The 17,201-nt window shown below is 38.4% G+C and overlaps 1 protein-coding gene across 2 annotated transcripts; it reads right to left on the reverse strand.

Moving 5' to 3' along the window:
- Window positions 1-863: 863 nt before the first annotated feature.
- On the reverse strand, window positions 864-16,932 carry MTX3 (metaxin 3). 2 transcript variants are annotated; one of them, XM_049649711.1, is made up of 9 exons: window positions 16,817-16,932; window positions 16,239-16,308; window positions 15,549-15,625; window positions 14,272-14,364; window positions 13,578-13,760; window positions 13,359-13,435; window positions 12,697-12,854; window positions 11,357-11,445; window positions 864-7,613 (listed from the first exon to the last, which is right to left on the reverse strand). In XM_049649711.1, exons 1-9 carry the CDS (start codon window positions 16,895-16,897, stop codon window positions 7,503-7,505), a joined length of 939 nt encoding a protein of 312 aa, XP_049505668.1. In that variant the 5' UTR covers window positions 16,898-16,932; the 3' UTR covers window positions 864-7,502. The 2 variants fall into 2 exon arrangements, with proteins under 2 accessions (XP_049505668.1, XP_049505667.1); XM_049649710.1 differs by lacking the exon at window positions 11,357-11,445 and having other exon boundaries at window positions 7,526-7,613; window positions 16,817-16,918.
- Window positions 16,933-17,201: the final 269 nt, after the last annotated feature.

Below are 17,201 nucleotides of genomic sequence, written 5' to 3' on the forward strand. Positions count from 1 at the left end.
GAACCTACACTTCATAAGCAGTTAGGATTTGTGTTCTTTGGGGATAGAAGTACCAATAATGATGTAGCCAGATTCTCATGTGAGAGAAATACTTATATATCTGATATATCTGACAGCTTTACTTGGAGCATTGATGCATTTTACTGTATGTAAGTTATACTCAAATTAATTCTAGGAGTGCCTCAGTGGCTTAATCGGTTGAGTGTCTGACTCTTGATTTTGGCTCAGGTCATGATCCCAGGGTCTTGGGAATGAGCCTGTGTTGGGCTCTGTGCTGAGCATGGAGCTTGCTTGGGATTCGCTCTCTCTTAATACCTCTTTCTCTGCCCCTCTCCCCTGCTCAGGTCCCTTTCTAAAAAAAAAATTAAAAAAAAAATTAATTCTACTAACAAAAGCATTCACTCCTTCAGGGAAACTGCCCTTACTTGACCAAAGCTGTAACAGGATTCTATATACCCATATATACTATCCCATTTATAAAAGGTGGGAGGGGGCGCCTAGGTGGCTGTCGGTTCAGCGTCCGACTTCAGCTCAGGTCATGATCTCGAGGTTTGTGAGTTCGAGCCCCACATCAGGCTCTGGCTGACAGCTCAGAGCCTGGAGCCTGCTTCGGATTCTGTGTCTCCTCCTCTCTCTGCCCCTCCCATGCTCATGCTCTGTCTTTCTCTCAATAATAAATAATAAACATTAAAAAAAATTTTTCTTAAGGGGGGTGGCAGCCAAAAAAAATGAATATCTTCCCCCACCACACACTGACCCCAATCCCCCACTAAAATGCATTTTTCTCTGTGTATGTCATCCATTCAATTACATGCAACATCACTGGGCTGTGTAGGTGGGCAAAAGGGAAAATTTTGAAGAAACTTATAGGGCCACAGGGATGAGATGTAGCCCTGCAAAACTGTTTGAGCCCTCTCAGTCATTTGCATACCAGTGGCTGAGGGAGCAGGCCTCCAAGCTGCCTGAGCTCAGGGTAAAAAGAGCACAAGTGACCTCAATGTATCATAGAAAGAATGAACATTTAAAATCCTACCTAGCTCATTTCCAGCACTGAATAACCATTTTTAAACACTCAAAAATTCTTCCCAATGGAAATAATTACCTCAAGGAATTGTTAACAATAAATCAGAAATTAATAGACATTCAGGCAATTTGAGATTTTATTGTGAAAATAGCTATTTTGACATTATATCCAGTTTCTCACTTATCAGAATAAATTCTTTACAACATTGATCATCATTACCACTTCTGGGTATTTATACACAGTCTCTGAGTAAAATATATTCACACTAGGCATGACTAGAATATTTAAATTATGACCAACATTGCTTATTTTAAGATGTTTACTTTACAATAAAACTATAGTAATTTGTATAGTATGACAGATATTTAAAATATTTACCAAAGAGAGGCTTGGTGAGACAAAAACCAATATGTATACACATAGATTTCTTATTTATCTTATTTGCTGTCAATCTTCTAGAAAGCTACAGTTACACTGCAAACACCTCAAATTTCCATTTCAAAATGATTAGAAAAATGGAAACGTGTTATCTCCTATTGTACAAACTAAAACATTGAATCAGAAGAGGAATAAAGCTCATCTTTACGCAATTAACATAAAAGCTTGAGTACAGCCTTCCTTCTCCAAGAAAAGAGACACGAGCAGTGCAAGAGAAGTAGCCAACAGTCTAAACAGAGAGGGGCCGGCACACCCTTCTCGACAGTGCGTGACTCACTGACGACTGACGCAAACCCTGGCAAGCCATTTTTCTTGATTTCCAACAACCTGAGCACGTAAACTAAATGATTAAAAGGCATTTCTCTGAATGTGCATGAGGAAAACTGAAGAATCAGAACAGAGATCGAACTGCTTTTCACATGGCTAGATGTTCACCGTTACACAACTCAAAACCAAAGTCCAGCTTTCTATCAAATACATAATCACAGTGTGGAGTTCCAAATATGCAACTGTACACACTGCGGAGAAGAAACAAAGAGCATCCTTACGCCCTATTCGAGATCTGGTTTTATACTTTGAAAGGAGATCAAACATACTTAGTCCTCTGATATTTAGAAGTCTAGTGATGTTTAAATTTTTTAGGCTATAGAAACTGCTGAGGGAACGCCTAGGTGGCTCAGTCGGTGAAGTGTCTGACTTCGGCTCAGGTCACGATCTCACGGTTTGTGAGTTTGAGCCCCACGTTGGGGTCTGTACTGACAGCTCAGAGCCTGAAGCCTGCTTAGGATTCTTTGTCTCCCTCTCTCCTTCCCTGCTTGCGCTCTCTCTCTCAAAAATAAAAACATTAAAAAAATTTTTTTTTAAAAAGGAAACTGCTGAGAATTTTATGAAAACTGAAAACCGTCATCCTAGAAAATGCACACAAATATGCAATCCTTGTTTAGAACATGTCTTCAGTACTAGACTAGAACTTGAAAATATTAAATTTCTTTTGCTTGGTCACTGACACAACTGTAAACTTTCTACAACACCGTGTATATGTGCATGTGTGTATGTGTGTGCATATGTATTTATAAAATCAGCAGCTTGTATGTGGCTTTACCACTATAAATCCCATCACCTTTTTGTCACTTTTAAAGCACAGCCAAACATGGTTTGGAAAATTGTTCTGGAATTCCAAGCTGGTTCCCTCTGTCTCACAGACACCTGGAATCACCAGGTCACACCCTTGTGCAGATGTTCCAAGCCAAATGGGATTCTAGGGAAAAGGGATGACTGACTGACCAGGGGCCTCACAGGTGCCTAAATAACCCAACTGTTTAAACACATGGCCACCCCTCTCTCAACTTCAGGGTCCAAGGGAGTCCTGACCTGTCTTTCCATTTTATCACCACTCACTAGAGCAGCACCTAACAACAGGAAACCTTTGCAATGAGCACAAACAAGCAAAAACACTCCAGGGCAGCATTTCCCTAAGTATACTTTTCAGCATATAAATCCCACAAGACCTACTTTAAACACACACACACCCCAAAAACCACATGCAATAAATCAGGAAAATAGTGTATAAAATGCAGACCTTTGTTGGAGATTGAAACTACACAATAGCATTTCAAAGGTTCAGAAAGGCTCTAGGAACTTAATGTTGTCTAACAAAGCATTTCCCAACCTTTTTTGACAACAGAACCCTCTACTGACATAATAATGATAGAATCTGCCAAAACCCACCTACTTCTCCAAGAAACTAAAAGATGTTTTTTAAAGATCTTACAGTATAATTTCAAATTAACAATAATCAGGATGCAAAAACACTTACTTTTCTGTGAATTTTTTAAAGAAACTACTTTGTTTTGCTAAGAATGCTCTTCTATCATAACAAGTCCCCTTCCTATACAAGTCCAGCTCAAAGTTACCCTTTCTTAGAATACCTCCTCACCTCAATCACAGTGGTTTTAAGTCTAGGGCTGGGAAGCTGCGCCCTGAGCAAACAGTACATCCTGAGTTTTGGACCAAAATATTTTGCAAACCCTTAAAAAAAACCAAAACTTCATCTTTACTTTCAGAGTAAAGCAGCATTCTGAACCTCCAATGACACTTCAATTAAACTTTTGAGGATAAAAGGATTACAAACCTTTAGTTCATGTAATTAACAATGAATTTCTTCATAATCTATTTAAGAAATGTGAAAACACTGAAAAGCACATGTATATTCCACAGGGCTGAACAAGAAAAAAAGGCAAAAGATAATTCTTAATGCCAACAATATACACAAAAGACCACAATCATAACCCAAATTATACTCAGTGGCTCTGCTCAGGATTTCAATTATATAAATAACCAAACCAAGACAAAGTCAATTACTAAATCCCTATGAGCTTAGGACAAAAAACACAGACTGCACTTTCTTCATTAAAGCCTGGTCCTAATGTCGTCTCATCACACTGTGTAATTAGAGATAACACAGCAAAGCAAAGGACTACCACATGAAGACACAGAAGGACTGTTTTCAACGTATTTATCCTTGAAAGTAAACCCAGGTACCATAGGAAGAAAATGATACTATTACAAATATAAAAAACAGAGCATATTTTATAGGGAAAAGGAGTTCTTAGTTTTAGGTTATTGTTTTTTCTTTTCTGGTAAGGCAAAACAGATCTTTAGATAACCATTCATTACAAACCTGAGTTGTTTTTTTCTTTAAAATTAAGAAGGAAGTAAATTATATTTAATTTATATTATGTATTTGTCAGAAACTGAATAGTAAATACTGTGTTTGGATCATTAAATTTAAATTGTAGTTTAGATGATACATTGACTTACTTTTAAAACTCTTTTATTTTGAAATTATAGACTCACAAGAAGTTGCAAAAATACTACAGACTCTGTGTATCCATCACTCAGCTTCTTACCTTTATTTATATTTTGGCTTTTAAAGGGTTAACACTTTTGACAACATGAAAAACTGTCAAAAAACCTAATAGGCCTGATGAACACATATTCTTGGAAGAGGCTCTATGAAAACATACTGCTGACTTCAAATACAACTTTTATCACATGAAGGTACCTTAAAAATTGGTTTTCTGAGATTCTGTCACTGTTACCAATCTCTGCCTCTTTTGATGTCCAATGGTTTCCCACTTTTGCAGCTTCTGAAAACTTTAACTTAGCTGTTATTGAAATAAGCTCCCTTATTCCTTCATGTTAATATATCTGGCAACATTAAATGAATAGCAATTACGAATAGAAATCAACATGCTTGGATTTATTGTAAGAATCTTGAACTCTATAGTATCCCCAAAATAATGCAAAATACCTAAGCTGGAATTTGTCAATGCCAACCTTTGTAAGGGAAAAAACCACTGTGAAGGAATGACCATCCTCAATGCTCTCTACAGGGTATTTACTGTTAAAAGAAGTGGTGGGTCTTATGGATGACTGGTGACAATGTGTTGATGAGGGATCTTTATCTTATGGGAATTATCTGATCAATTTTCTAATCCTATACTAGCACCAAACATAAACACAAACATAGTCCCTTTTATCATATTCCACCATCACATCCAAAAGAAAATAGCTCACAGTATTTTGTTTAAGACTGTGGGCCATCTATCTCAGCAAACTCAAACTTTATCCAAAGCACATCCTGGCCAGGCTGATCGCAAGTTCTCTTCCCAATCTGGAAAGCTGTTCCTTTCTAAGAGCTTCCTATATGCGTGGCTGCTCCCTGGAGCAGGTCATACTCAGTTATAGCTTCCGAGCATCTTGTTGGCCAATCCCCAAAATGCTCAACTAAGTAGCCCCATATATAAATTCTCACTTATCTAAATCACATTTTGCATCTTAGGAAAGGTAGTCTGGAAACATCAGAGCCTACCTACTGCAAGGCTAAAGGCAAGTCAAAGCAGGAATGACCAAAAAGAAATAAATCATATTTACAGTTGTCTTTTCTACTAAAATATGACAAATCCTTGTCATTCTAAAATGATGTCTTTTCATTAAACTTTCAACACATGAACTATTACAGTATGATTACTGGCTGAATTCTGTGTCAAAAGAACATGATCTCACATTCTTATAAAAATTTGAACACATTTCTTACCATGGGCATTAGTAGTTTTACTGACAGAAAACTGTTACATAACCCAGTATTACTTTGGACTGTGACCATGGAGAAATTTGGGAGCTAAATTTACCACTTGATTTTAGAATCTGTTAGGGTTGGTATAGCTCTCTCTCCCCCATTTTTTATTTTTCCAAAAACTAATTTTAATTGTCCTGTTTTATGTACTTGACAATTTTAAGCCACTTCAAATGCTTCTTAGAAGGTTTAATATAAATCATGATTGAAAATGATCAACTCTAACTACAGCATAAACAGATGTCTGGTTAATGTGTTAACCACCCTTCTCCAATATACATGGACCCCAGGGGACAATAAAGTCCTATGGTCATGATTTTCAACATAGAATATTCATACAGGTTTTGGATGCTGGAGTCTAATGGAAAATTAACTCAAAACACACAAACCTGTTGTATAAATAATGTGAAACTCATTAGTTACTTTCCCTAAATGCATCCAAACAGATGAACAAGATTTTGAAGACTACCTTGTTTCTCATTTAATTAAAACTTTCAAGAAAAAATATTTACAGCGACTTAAAGAGTCCTGTATAATACCTAATACATGAACAAACTGGGAGGATGCGGGTCAAATACAGCTGAGCTCCATTCAGCTCAAATTAGGGGAGTCTCTTGACTACAAAACTGTTTGCTTAACACGGGAGTTTCTGCAGGATGTGATAAGATTTGCTGAGCACCATAGTAATCTTTTAAGACACTAATCAAAAACATGATCCCATAATTAAAAAACCTCAGAAGTGGTTTTAGGACAACAGGAGCACCTCAGCCACTAAAGTATGCAAGATTCTATTCTAAGCAAAACCACCTGCACAACAAATCCTTCAACAGTTCAGTAACCAATAAGTAGAAAATGTTCTTTAAAAACTATTGTTATCTCCGCATATTCCACTGGATCATTCAACTGTTGTAGTTTAACTATATGGAAAATAGTAAGTTGCCATAATGCTTTTGACTACATGATAGGCTTCTTCTGAAAGAACACTGGTCTGAACCAAGCCTGGTGAACTTGGACCAGGCACACAGTAGGTACTTCTATTACTCTGGCTGAGGAAGGTCTAACAACTGGGCAAATTCCAGTAAGACTTTACAGCCTGGCGTAATAACGATGACCAACATACTCAGTTCTCCTGAAATCAATCCAAGAAAGAGATTACTAAAGTTAAAAATGTACTACAAATACACAGGTCTAAAGCTGCCACATTTGCCCAATAAACTAAAAGCGTCCTTGCCAACCTTATATTGAACACATCAGCAAATACCAGAAGTGCATATAGTCAGATGAATATTATATGTAACCACCTTTGATATTTATATATATACATATATATGGTACTAATCCTCCCAAAAGATTACACTTCTGAGAGCATAATTAAAAAGCACATTCCTCTTTGTTTTTTAAATAGACTTTTCTATTGAAGTGAATAGAATATTAGAATATTACATTTTTCCTAATGTCTAAAGTCATCAAATTTCTAAACAGAAGAAAAAAGCCTCAAAGAGCCACATATTAGATATTCAAACTGTTCTAAGAAAACGAAATTAATAAAATAACTTGAATAAATAAGAGTGCACATCCAGAACAGAATTCTAGCTTTTGGTCAGCAACATATGAAATAAAGGCAAAAATCTGCCAAGATTAAGGCAGGTTTTTGGTTTTTTTTAATATACAGTACAATATGTTTTCTTTGTTCCCCAAGTTCATTTAGCATTCACTTTGATGTTATCTAAAGTGCACTGCCAGGTCAAAATACAAGCTTCCTAATTAAGAAAAAATAGATGTCATAGAAAGTTTCTTTTTAGAGTCTCCCTTATACCTACTAATGGCATTTTCTTTTTGCCTTCACACTTAGTGTAAGAGATTACTGCAATAATCATGACTGGACACAAAGCATGATGACTGTCAGGGTGATAGCCGTTGTAAGGAATTATTTTCGTCTTCTGCTGGAGTCAATTTGAGTGTTGGCAGTTTCCGAGGAGGAAGTTGAGGGCTTTGGCGAAGATTGTCATCCATCTGTGGGAAGTACAAAAAGTACATGTGACTGATGGCTGTGGCACCACTTTCGTGGACTGTGACCTCCTCATCGAAACTATAGCCTAGAAGAGCACAGAACCATATGGCTCCAGGACTGCTCAAAAAACCTTTTTCTTACAGATAATCTCGCAGGAACTCTAAATGTCATACCTCAAATACCAGCTAACTCAGTATATGTGTACAAGCAATATTGCTCATCCTTGATGCCTTTGCAAAATTATAGCAATTCCACAAAATGAATATTCTACTGAACTCAACCACATCACAACTGGATTTAAGAGGTCTCCTAGTATAGTAAGTGGAAAAGCATTACTTCTGATACACTAAGCTCCACAGTTTACTAATTATGTTGATGTACAATACCTCATTTGATCTTCCCAACACAACTGTGAAGAAACCATGGAAGACGATCATTCCCTATTTTACGTAGCAGCAAAACGAAGCTCAGAAAGGTTAAGAAATTTGCCTTAGTTTGCAAAGCCAATATCAAAAGTTGAAATTAAAACCCAGGTCTTCTTTAAAATTTTTTCTTTAACCTTCATTTATTTTTGAGACAGAGAGAGACAGAGCATGAATGGGGGAGGGTCAGAGAGAGGGAGACACAGAATCTGAAATAGGCTCCAAGCTCCGAGCTGTCAGCACAGAGCCCGATGCAGGGCTCGAACTCACAGACTCCGAGATCACGACTTGAGCCGAAGTCGGACGCCTGACCAACTGAGCCAGCCACCCAGGCGTCCCAAAACCCAGGTCTTCTTATTCCAATACTATTATTCTTTCAACTGCACCCCACAGCCTCAGTGAAAATGACCTGTACTCCCTTCAAAAAGACAAATTCTTTTAGGCTGCAAGTATTTAGACCATGGGAAGCTAGGAAAAGAGACAGATGGAAGGAGAAACTATTTAGACCTAATCCAGAGGTATTCCAAACACCAGATCAGTTCTAAGCCTGCTCTAGAAAAAAAAATTACTATGGAGCATATTGAGAAAATGTCCAAGAGTTTCAGACTTGCCCTCAGGAGGACATTAGCATCCCTGGAAACACTAGGAGAGGAATCATTTAGAACTGAGTCAGGCTGGTGGGAATGTAAACTGGTGTAGCCACTCCAGAAACAGTATGGAGGTTTCTCAAAAAATTAAAAATAGAACTACCCTATGACCCAGCAATTGCCCTACTAGGTATTTATCCAAAGGATACAGGTATGCTGTTTCGAAGGGAAACATGCACCCCCATGTTTATAGCAGCACTGTCGACAAGCCAAATTATGGAAAGGTCCCATATATCCATCGACTGATGAATGGATAAAGATGTGGTATATATATAATGGAATACTACTTAGCAATCAAAAAGAATGAAATCTTGCCATTTGCCACAATGTGGATGGAACTACAGTGCATTATGCTAAGTGAAATAAGTCAGAGAAAGACAAATATGATTTCATTCATATGTGGAATTTAAGAGACAAAGCAGATGAACATAAGGGAAGAGAAGCGAAAATAATTATACGTTACATATATATAAATAAGAAATATATATATGTATATATATACGTATATACGTTTATGTGTGTATATATATATTCCATGTATATATATATACATATATATATATTCCATGTGTATATATATATTCCATATATATATATATATACACACACACACACATACATACGTATATGGAAAGAATGGAGTCATACCTTACAAAGCTACCTTTCAACCAGAACACCCCACAAACAGAGTGCAGGGTTCACAGCCTGGTGCTGAGCTCTCTATCAGCTCAACTTCAGAAAAGACTTGAAAGCAATTGCCGCCAAAGATCCCACACCAACAGCAAACAGCATCTGACTACCCACTTGATAAACAGGCTTTTCCAGAGTTTTGATTATGTGCAGACCAAAACTCTCCCTTATCTCCTCCAGATGCTCTTATAAAGCACAGAGGAAATGTCTCAGCAGAGATACAAGCAGCTTACAGGAAAGGAAAGAGTATAAAAGATTAACTTTTAACTTTCCAATGGAAAAAAACATTCCCAGTGGACTGCTTGAATCAATTGGGTTGTCTTTTTTTTTTTTTTTTTTTGTAAGAACTAAGTCCCCCAGACATTACTTTTTTTTTTCTTAAGCTCTAGATTTTCTGCGCAAATGGCAAACAGTAGTAGCCAATAGGATTTGTTGCTCTTATGTCCTGCAGCCAACAGTGAACCACACTGAAGAGCAGATATGAAACAGGGGTGGGAAGGAGAGTGCCTGATTTAGAGTTAGGAAACGTTCACATGCTGATAATGACCCAACATGGAAGTGTACAAAGCGGTGACAGGGCCTCTTGGGTTCACCTCCTGCATATGTAGGTATTTCGTGGTTCCCTTTACATGTCTGTCATGAATTTGCCAAATACAGAAAATGAAAACTGTATTGGATAGCCTTCATCCAGCAGCTAAGTGTCGAAAACAATCTGAATAATCTTTCCATTATCCACACCTAACACTCAATATCTTTCCTCTCGTGGGATTTACTGGGCTGGGCTAAGAAGACAAACTTGGCATTCAACGAGCCCACCTAAACTTTAATGCTGGTCTTTTACAGTTTTACTGCTCAGTCCTACTCACTTCTCAACTTCTAACAACACATGAAATACTCTACAAAGAAACAGAAAGGTCATTCCAGAGAGTGACAGAGGTTTCTTGCTACTAGTACTACTAGCACTGGATACATAGTTTCATTCATTTGCAGCTTACTAACTGCAAAGCCCATGATGGAATCCAATTTGTAGGGTTTGAATCCCCTTTGCCTCTCACCACCTGAATGATCTCAGGCAGGTAACATACACTGCTCTCCAGGCTTCACTATCCTTATCTGTAAGATACGACTGACAGAGGTAGCTGCACACACAGCGGCTGTGAGGATTCAATGAGGTAACTCGAAAGCTCGTAGGACACAATGCCTGTTATTCAGACCTCAAAAACTGCTAGCCAGTGTTATTAGGCCACATTGCCTCATTAGTTAGTGAAAGAATGAAGTATCATTCACTGGCATAAGAAAAAAGGAAGTTGATCAGACACTTGGGGAAAAAATGAATCACCTCTCTTGTATTTTTCCAATTAGAATCGCCCTTGAAATTCCCACTACTGGCGTGCGTGCTCTCTCTCTCTCTCTCTCTCTCTCTCTCTCCTACCCACTTCCTTAGTATCTCTCTCTCAGCAAATGAACGCGACCAAAGTGGCAAAATACCCACACTGATGAAAAACTGTGGGCAACAATTAGAAAAGAGAAGGATAGAAGAAGCAAGGCAAAACAGTTTATGTAGAAGAAAGAAAAAGACATCATAGTGTGATTAACAAGAAAGAACCAGCACTGGTGCTTACAATCTCAAGAAATGTTAACCTTGGGAGACAGAAACAGACAAGCAAGAAGTGTGTTTGTTTTGTCTTTTTTTTTTTTTTTTTTTTTAAGCTAGGCTTTTGGTCTCCCAACTTGAAAAATACTAATTATGTGGTAAAAATAAGCCCAATACCACTATCAAAGTAATCGAACCACTACTGGCTTCAAAACACTATATTATATACAACTATAGTAAATGTATATTTGAGCAGATTTATGAAAAAATAAACTCTTTAAAAAATAAGAGGGTAAAATAATGCATATTAACTATACAATTAAAGTTACAATATTAATTTCAGAAAGAAAAATACTAAACTACTATAAAATAATGATTGAAGTAAACTTGACCTTTTCAATCAAGTTGGATTCCTTATTTACAAGTTGTGTGAGTTTCTGCAGATTTGCGTCTACTGTTTCTTGACCAGCAGGAGAGGTGCCTAAGAAGCCAGGACAGAAATCAGAAAGACAGAAAATTTTGAAAGTCTTTAAAGCTGTTCAGACTGAAAGAATTTTGAGTCTATCCACCCTCCCAAGTACACTGCCCTCCAAAAATAAATAAAATCAAGCAAAGAGAAAAACCATTACGGGTTCAAAGGCAAAGAGGGATAGTAATGCTCCAAAACCAAACCTAAACAAAAGGACTAAATTTGTCCATGAAGTAGACAGCCAAGTGTTATGCAACTAGCCAAAGTGATTAGTAAAAGAGCACAATGGTCCTCATTTCCTTCTCCAATTTGAGCTGTACCTTTTCCCCACCCATATCAAATAGGCCTTTAGTCACAGCTATCTGGATAGCTGTCTAAGGCAGGGACTCCCAAACAGCTATCAAACAGGCATCCAAAGTATTTGGAAGAACTTAAAAAATACAGATTTCTGGGCTCTACCCTGAAGGGATTCTAATGCGGTATCTCTGGCTTAGGACTCAAGACTGTATATGTCCTCCAGCCAGGTTTGCTAATCACTGCTCCAAAGTAACAAGGTTGAAAGTGATTTAGTTTCATGACTCACCCCTCTCTCTCTAAAAAACATATAAACCACCATGAAAAATAAACTGTCCCTAAGCCAGCTATCCTTGTAACTGCTGTTTCTCAAAAGGACAATTTCTGCCAACTCTCCCAATACAAATTTAGTATCCCAATCACTTACACACATGGCCCACACACCCAAGGAATCATATCCTAAGTCACAGGTGCCCTCTATTTACAATACCTCCAGTCTGATGCAATCAGTTTTCAAGTAGTGGTATCATGGGAGTGTACCTCACCCAAATCAATCTGCTGCTGATTTCTGTTCACGCAGGAAAATGCTAGAAGCAACATTTAAAATAATTGCCCATTTGCATTAGGATAGATGCTATCTTTCAGCAGGGACTCAATAAATACCTGTAGTTAACTTTTAGAAGAAAATGATCCACTTCGAAGGGGCAATATTTAAAGAAGAACAAGAGGCAAGAAATGTATAAAATCTAGAAGAATAGGCAAAAGGAAAATATCTATTTCTCTATTTAAAATAGAACTAACACATGGGAATAAAGTTGGAAAAATAAAATTTTTTCCAATGCTGTAAGTCAGCACTTAAAGGCGATACACAAACTTCTTTAATAAGTCATGAATTTTGCTTATCCATCCTTAGGAGAATATGCAGATAATCTACACAAACGCAGATTAGCTGAAGAGAAGCCAGCTTACCTCCAAGACTAAGCTTAAAATAACTATTTAGGATGTCATCACAAAAGCGGCACAGGTTGGAGAGCTGTTTCAAATGTTCTTGTAATTGAACTTTAGGAAAGCGTATTTTATAAAGAGGTGCAAGAAAACCAAATACGTAGGCATCCAAGGTAGATGGCCTAAAAATAAATTCAGGATTTTTAAAAAACACATAGGAAAATATTAACTTGGGATCATGTTAAAAATATTTTTTCTCTAATACATTTACCAATTCTGAAGTATACAATATAGTCTTTTAGAAGGTTTACTACACATGTAAGCTTATTAAAATGATGTAATGAGGGTTTTTAAAAAAAAATTTAATACTCTAACCATTTATTTTATTTAGAAGAAAATTAACTCATAAATTAAAAATTCATCTTTACTTACAAGTGTTATATGAAGATATGAGACAGGGTGGGGATAGTCTTAGATATTTTAAATTCATATATATAGCATGTCTAGTCAATGTTTGATTACCATGGACAGAGAAATTACTATAGTAATTCATTAAATCTTTTTTTTTTTTTTTTAAAGCAAAACCTCATGGGTGGGAGGGGTGGCAAGAGGACTTGCTTTAAATAACTACTCATGGACTATATGCATACAAAACACGAAAACGATTTTTAAGGGAATGCACTCACGTATCTCCAAAGAAAAACTGAGATGTTCCCAATCTGTTTGACAGAAGATTTAGGCACTCCTTGGCATCTCTGTATATCTAGTAAGGATGAAATTACAACTCAAAGGTAGAACAGATGCTCTAGAAGTCCTTCTAAGCAGGCATCCAGGATGTTCATCTCTGCTGTCTCTCTTGTCCCTCCCCTGGAGGGACCTTGCTCTGAAAGTAATCCCAACCATACCTGAGCTTCCACTTCTCGGAGGTGGTAAAGGGGAGGCTCTCCTTTAGTCAGGAGAATTCTATTCAGTGCTCCCTTAGACATCCTTCCAGGCAGGATCAAACTCAAGGGAAAAGGAATTCGTGAAGCAAACCATGGCTTTGTCACAGTAAAGTAATTGTCACTCTCAACCCAGAATGTGTGAAGCTACAAAACAAAACAAACGAAAAACACAAGCATGTTCTTTTATGAAAAGAAAGGTCATTTAAACAGTGTGAAAGTTTTGGGTAAATATCCTTGTACAAAGTGGCTTCATAAAACTTTCCCAATTAGAATGACTCAAGGATGAAACAAGATTTTAAACATGTGGATTTGTTGATTGCTATATCCCAGGCACCCAGAACAAGGCCTGGCACATATGTGCTCAATAAATATTTGTTGAAGGAGTGAATGATAGTTAGCTAAATTCTATACATGGAGGAACAAACTCTGTCTTCCACAAATAATTTTTATTTCCAAAATGACAGTATCTTTCATGTTGTTTCATGTCTTAGCTGAATGTCTAACAGAACCCAGTTTCACAGTAACATGAAAGAATCAAAATTAATTCATAAATGAAATTTCCTCCTTTAAGCCTTTTTCACTATGTTCCTTCTAAATAGATTAAAGCATACTTTTAGTAGGTCACTACAATGATGTAATATTCACCAATGCTCACCACTGCAGGAAGAAGCTTCTCTTCAAGGAGAGCAATGTAAGCCAGTGTATCTGCCCCCTGTTTTGCTGAGAGTTCATAATCAGCATTATATTTCTATTAAAAAATATAAAACCAAAAAACTTCAGAAGTCAAGGGTATCCCACAACAGTGAAGTTAAATAAATTAAGATTCCTATTCTTCCTTAAAAATGGCAAATATGATATTGAAAGGCATAATGATAAATACAAATTCAATGACAAATGCCGTTTAATGCAAATACAGTTCTTAGCACAACATTCCGCACACAGTAAGGTCAATAAATATCAGCTACGGTTTTTTATTAATTGATATTCTGTGATTGTTTACAACCTAGTTTAGCGCATGGCATGTTGTACCAACAATAAATAGAAGTTATTACCTTTAACAATAAGGAAGAAGTTCTAATTGGTTGCATTTTTCCCCATGAAAAAAGAAAGAAAACCTTCCAAGTTAGAACAATTCTAAATTTTGTTGACATAGGATTTATTTTTTCAAGAAAAGTATTGGCAAAACCAATTACAACTTTTGTATTTATAAAAGTCTTTACATGTTTAAACATTTTGTATGCATTATATAAATCTTTAGATGCTCACACATTTTATACCTTACTTCATGGGACATTTAACTGCAACTCTCCAGTGAAGCGCTTTTTAAAAATAAATAGGGGGGCGCCTGGGTGGCTCAGTTGGTTGAGCGTCCGACTTCGGCTCAGGTCATGATCTCACAGTTCGTGGGTTCGAGTCCCACATCGGGCTCTGTGCTGACAGCTCAGAGCCCGGAGCCTGCTTCCGATTCTGTGTCTCCCTCTCTCTCTGCCCCTCCCCCACTCACACTCTGTCTCTCTCTCCTTCAAAAATAAATAAACATTAAAAAAAAATAAAAATAAAATAGGTGCTAGTTGAGGGGAACTCAGATGCCATATGCAGCAGAAAGTGTGTGGCAGCTTTCACTCCAGTGATAATCATATCAATAAGTGTAATCATAAAGATGGCTTCATTGAACCTGCCTATTTCTAAACTTCAAGAAAATCCAAAAAAAGTACATGAAAACATAAATTGAGTGTTCCTCACTACAGGACTTTCAAATCACAGTAAAACTCATGATTCAGAGCGGTAATTCTCAAGTCTCTTTTTAGATCAAACTCCAATTGTCTACTGAGTTGGTAAAAAAGAATTAAAAAAAATTCCCCAAACCTTACAATGTATTTTTTTTAAGTAACATGTAGGGAACAATCTACTTCTTCAAAAGGAACCACCCACCTGTTTTCTTAAAAAGTTTAGTATTTTCGCAGGCTGAGAAACAATGTTGTCTTCAGTTGTCAAAATTGGTACATCTCCTACAATCAAAAACAGTTTACATACAAGGAAACATTTCTATTTGCTCTGAAGACATTGCAGTCCCCTAAAAACCATACCAATTGCGCATTCGGAGGGGGCAAAATGAGTAAGCTCATCTTAGTTTTTTGCAATTTCACAAAGCAGTTGTAGAGAACAGTGCCGTATTTCCATTGATCTGACTTGTACTTTACAGTATTACTCACAATGCCCAAACCGTAAGCAACACACAGCCAAAGTTATGGTAAGAAGAAACTAAAACCCCAAGGTACTCCATGGCTCTATGCTTCATAGCTTTAAATTCAGATATGGGGGTGCCTGGGTGGCTTGGTCGGTTAAGCGTCGGACTTCGGCTCAGGTCATTATCTCATGGTCCATGAGTTCGAGCCCCGCATGGGGCTCTGTGCTGACAGCTCAGAGCCTGGAACCTGTTTCAGATTCTGTGTCTCCCTCTCTCTGACCCTCCCCCATTCATGCTCTGTCTCTCTCTGTCTCAAAAATAAATAAACGTTAAAAAAAAAAAATAAAAAATAAATAAAAAAATAAATTCAGATATGGAGGTTGGGGGGGGGAGGGAGTCTCTTAAGAGAGGAGAAAATTGTGTTTACACTGTACCTCTTGAACCTCTCCAGGTGTTATCTATGACATTGACTTTCAAGGGTGCACCAGAAAATTTGGCGTAAGCCTGAAACAAAGTTGGTAAGAGAACATTTAGACTGAGTACGTAGTGCAAATCTGCAAGCAGCTTTAATTCACAGCCCGGTCGCCCTAAGGCAGAAACTCCTGACACTGGGGCTGAATCCCTCTCCGGAGGTCTAGCCGAGGATGCGCGCGCCAGCTACCCAGCTTTCGGGGACTTTGTTCCCCCAAAGGTCCGGGGGATGCAGAGCGGGGCGCGTGCGCGCCCTGCTTTGGTCTTAAGTTCCACCGCCCAGAAAGCTTTGCAAGGCTGAGTGGGCTCGCAGGCAAGCGGAGAAGCCTTGACTCTCCCGCCAAGGCCTCGGCGGGGTCACAAGCCAGGCTTTTGACTCCACGGGAGGGAACCCAATGTGGTGCAGCGAGAAGCGCCCCGGCCGGTCTCAGCCCTGCAGCGCCGCAAGGAACCGCGGCGAGCAGCGGAGACCAGGCCCAGCCAGCCTCGCGCTCTGGCCCCGCCCATCTTTCCTGCGCCCTGGTCCGCGAGGCGGCCTCACCATCACCACCAGGGACTCGCTGTGCACCGATGGGAGCCCCCAGCCACCTCCCCAGCAACTGAGCTCCAAGGGGGCCGCCATCTTGCCGGGGCCGACCTTTGTTACCCCGGAAGTACTTAGACGCTCAATTTCCGGCACGGTGAAACACGGGGCGGGGCGAGAGGAGGGAAGGGTACCTTTAGACTGAAGAGGTGTCAAGAGGTGGAGGGGTTAAAAGCTCTCTTAGCCTCAGCTTGGCCTGATGGCTAGGAGTCTTGGCCCTTGAGTTAGACCCCCCCGCCCTCCCCGAGAGTCTTAAAATATTTATAGGTGCCTAAAGTGCTCCGAGCCCTTTGAGAATTACTACCTTGGGCTTCAATTAAGCCATCTGTAAAATAGACATGAT

Source organism: Panthera uncia (assembly GCF_023721935.1).
Source record: "Panthera uncia isolate 11264 chromosome A1 unlocalized genomic scaffold, Puncia_PCG_1.0 HiC_scaffold_17, whole genome shotgun sequence".
Taxonomy (NCBI): Eukaryota; Metazoa; Chordata; class Mammalia; order Carnivora; family Felidae; genus Panthera; species Panthera uncia.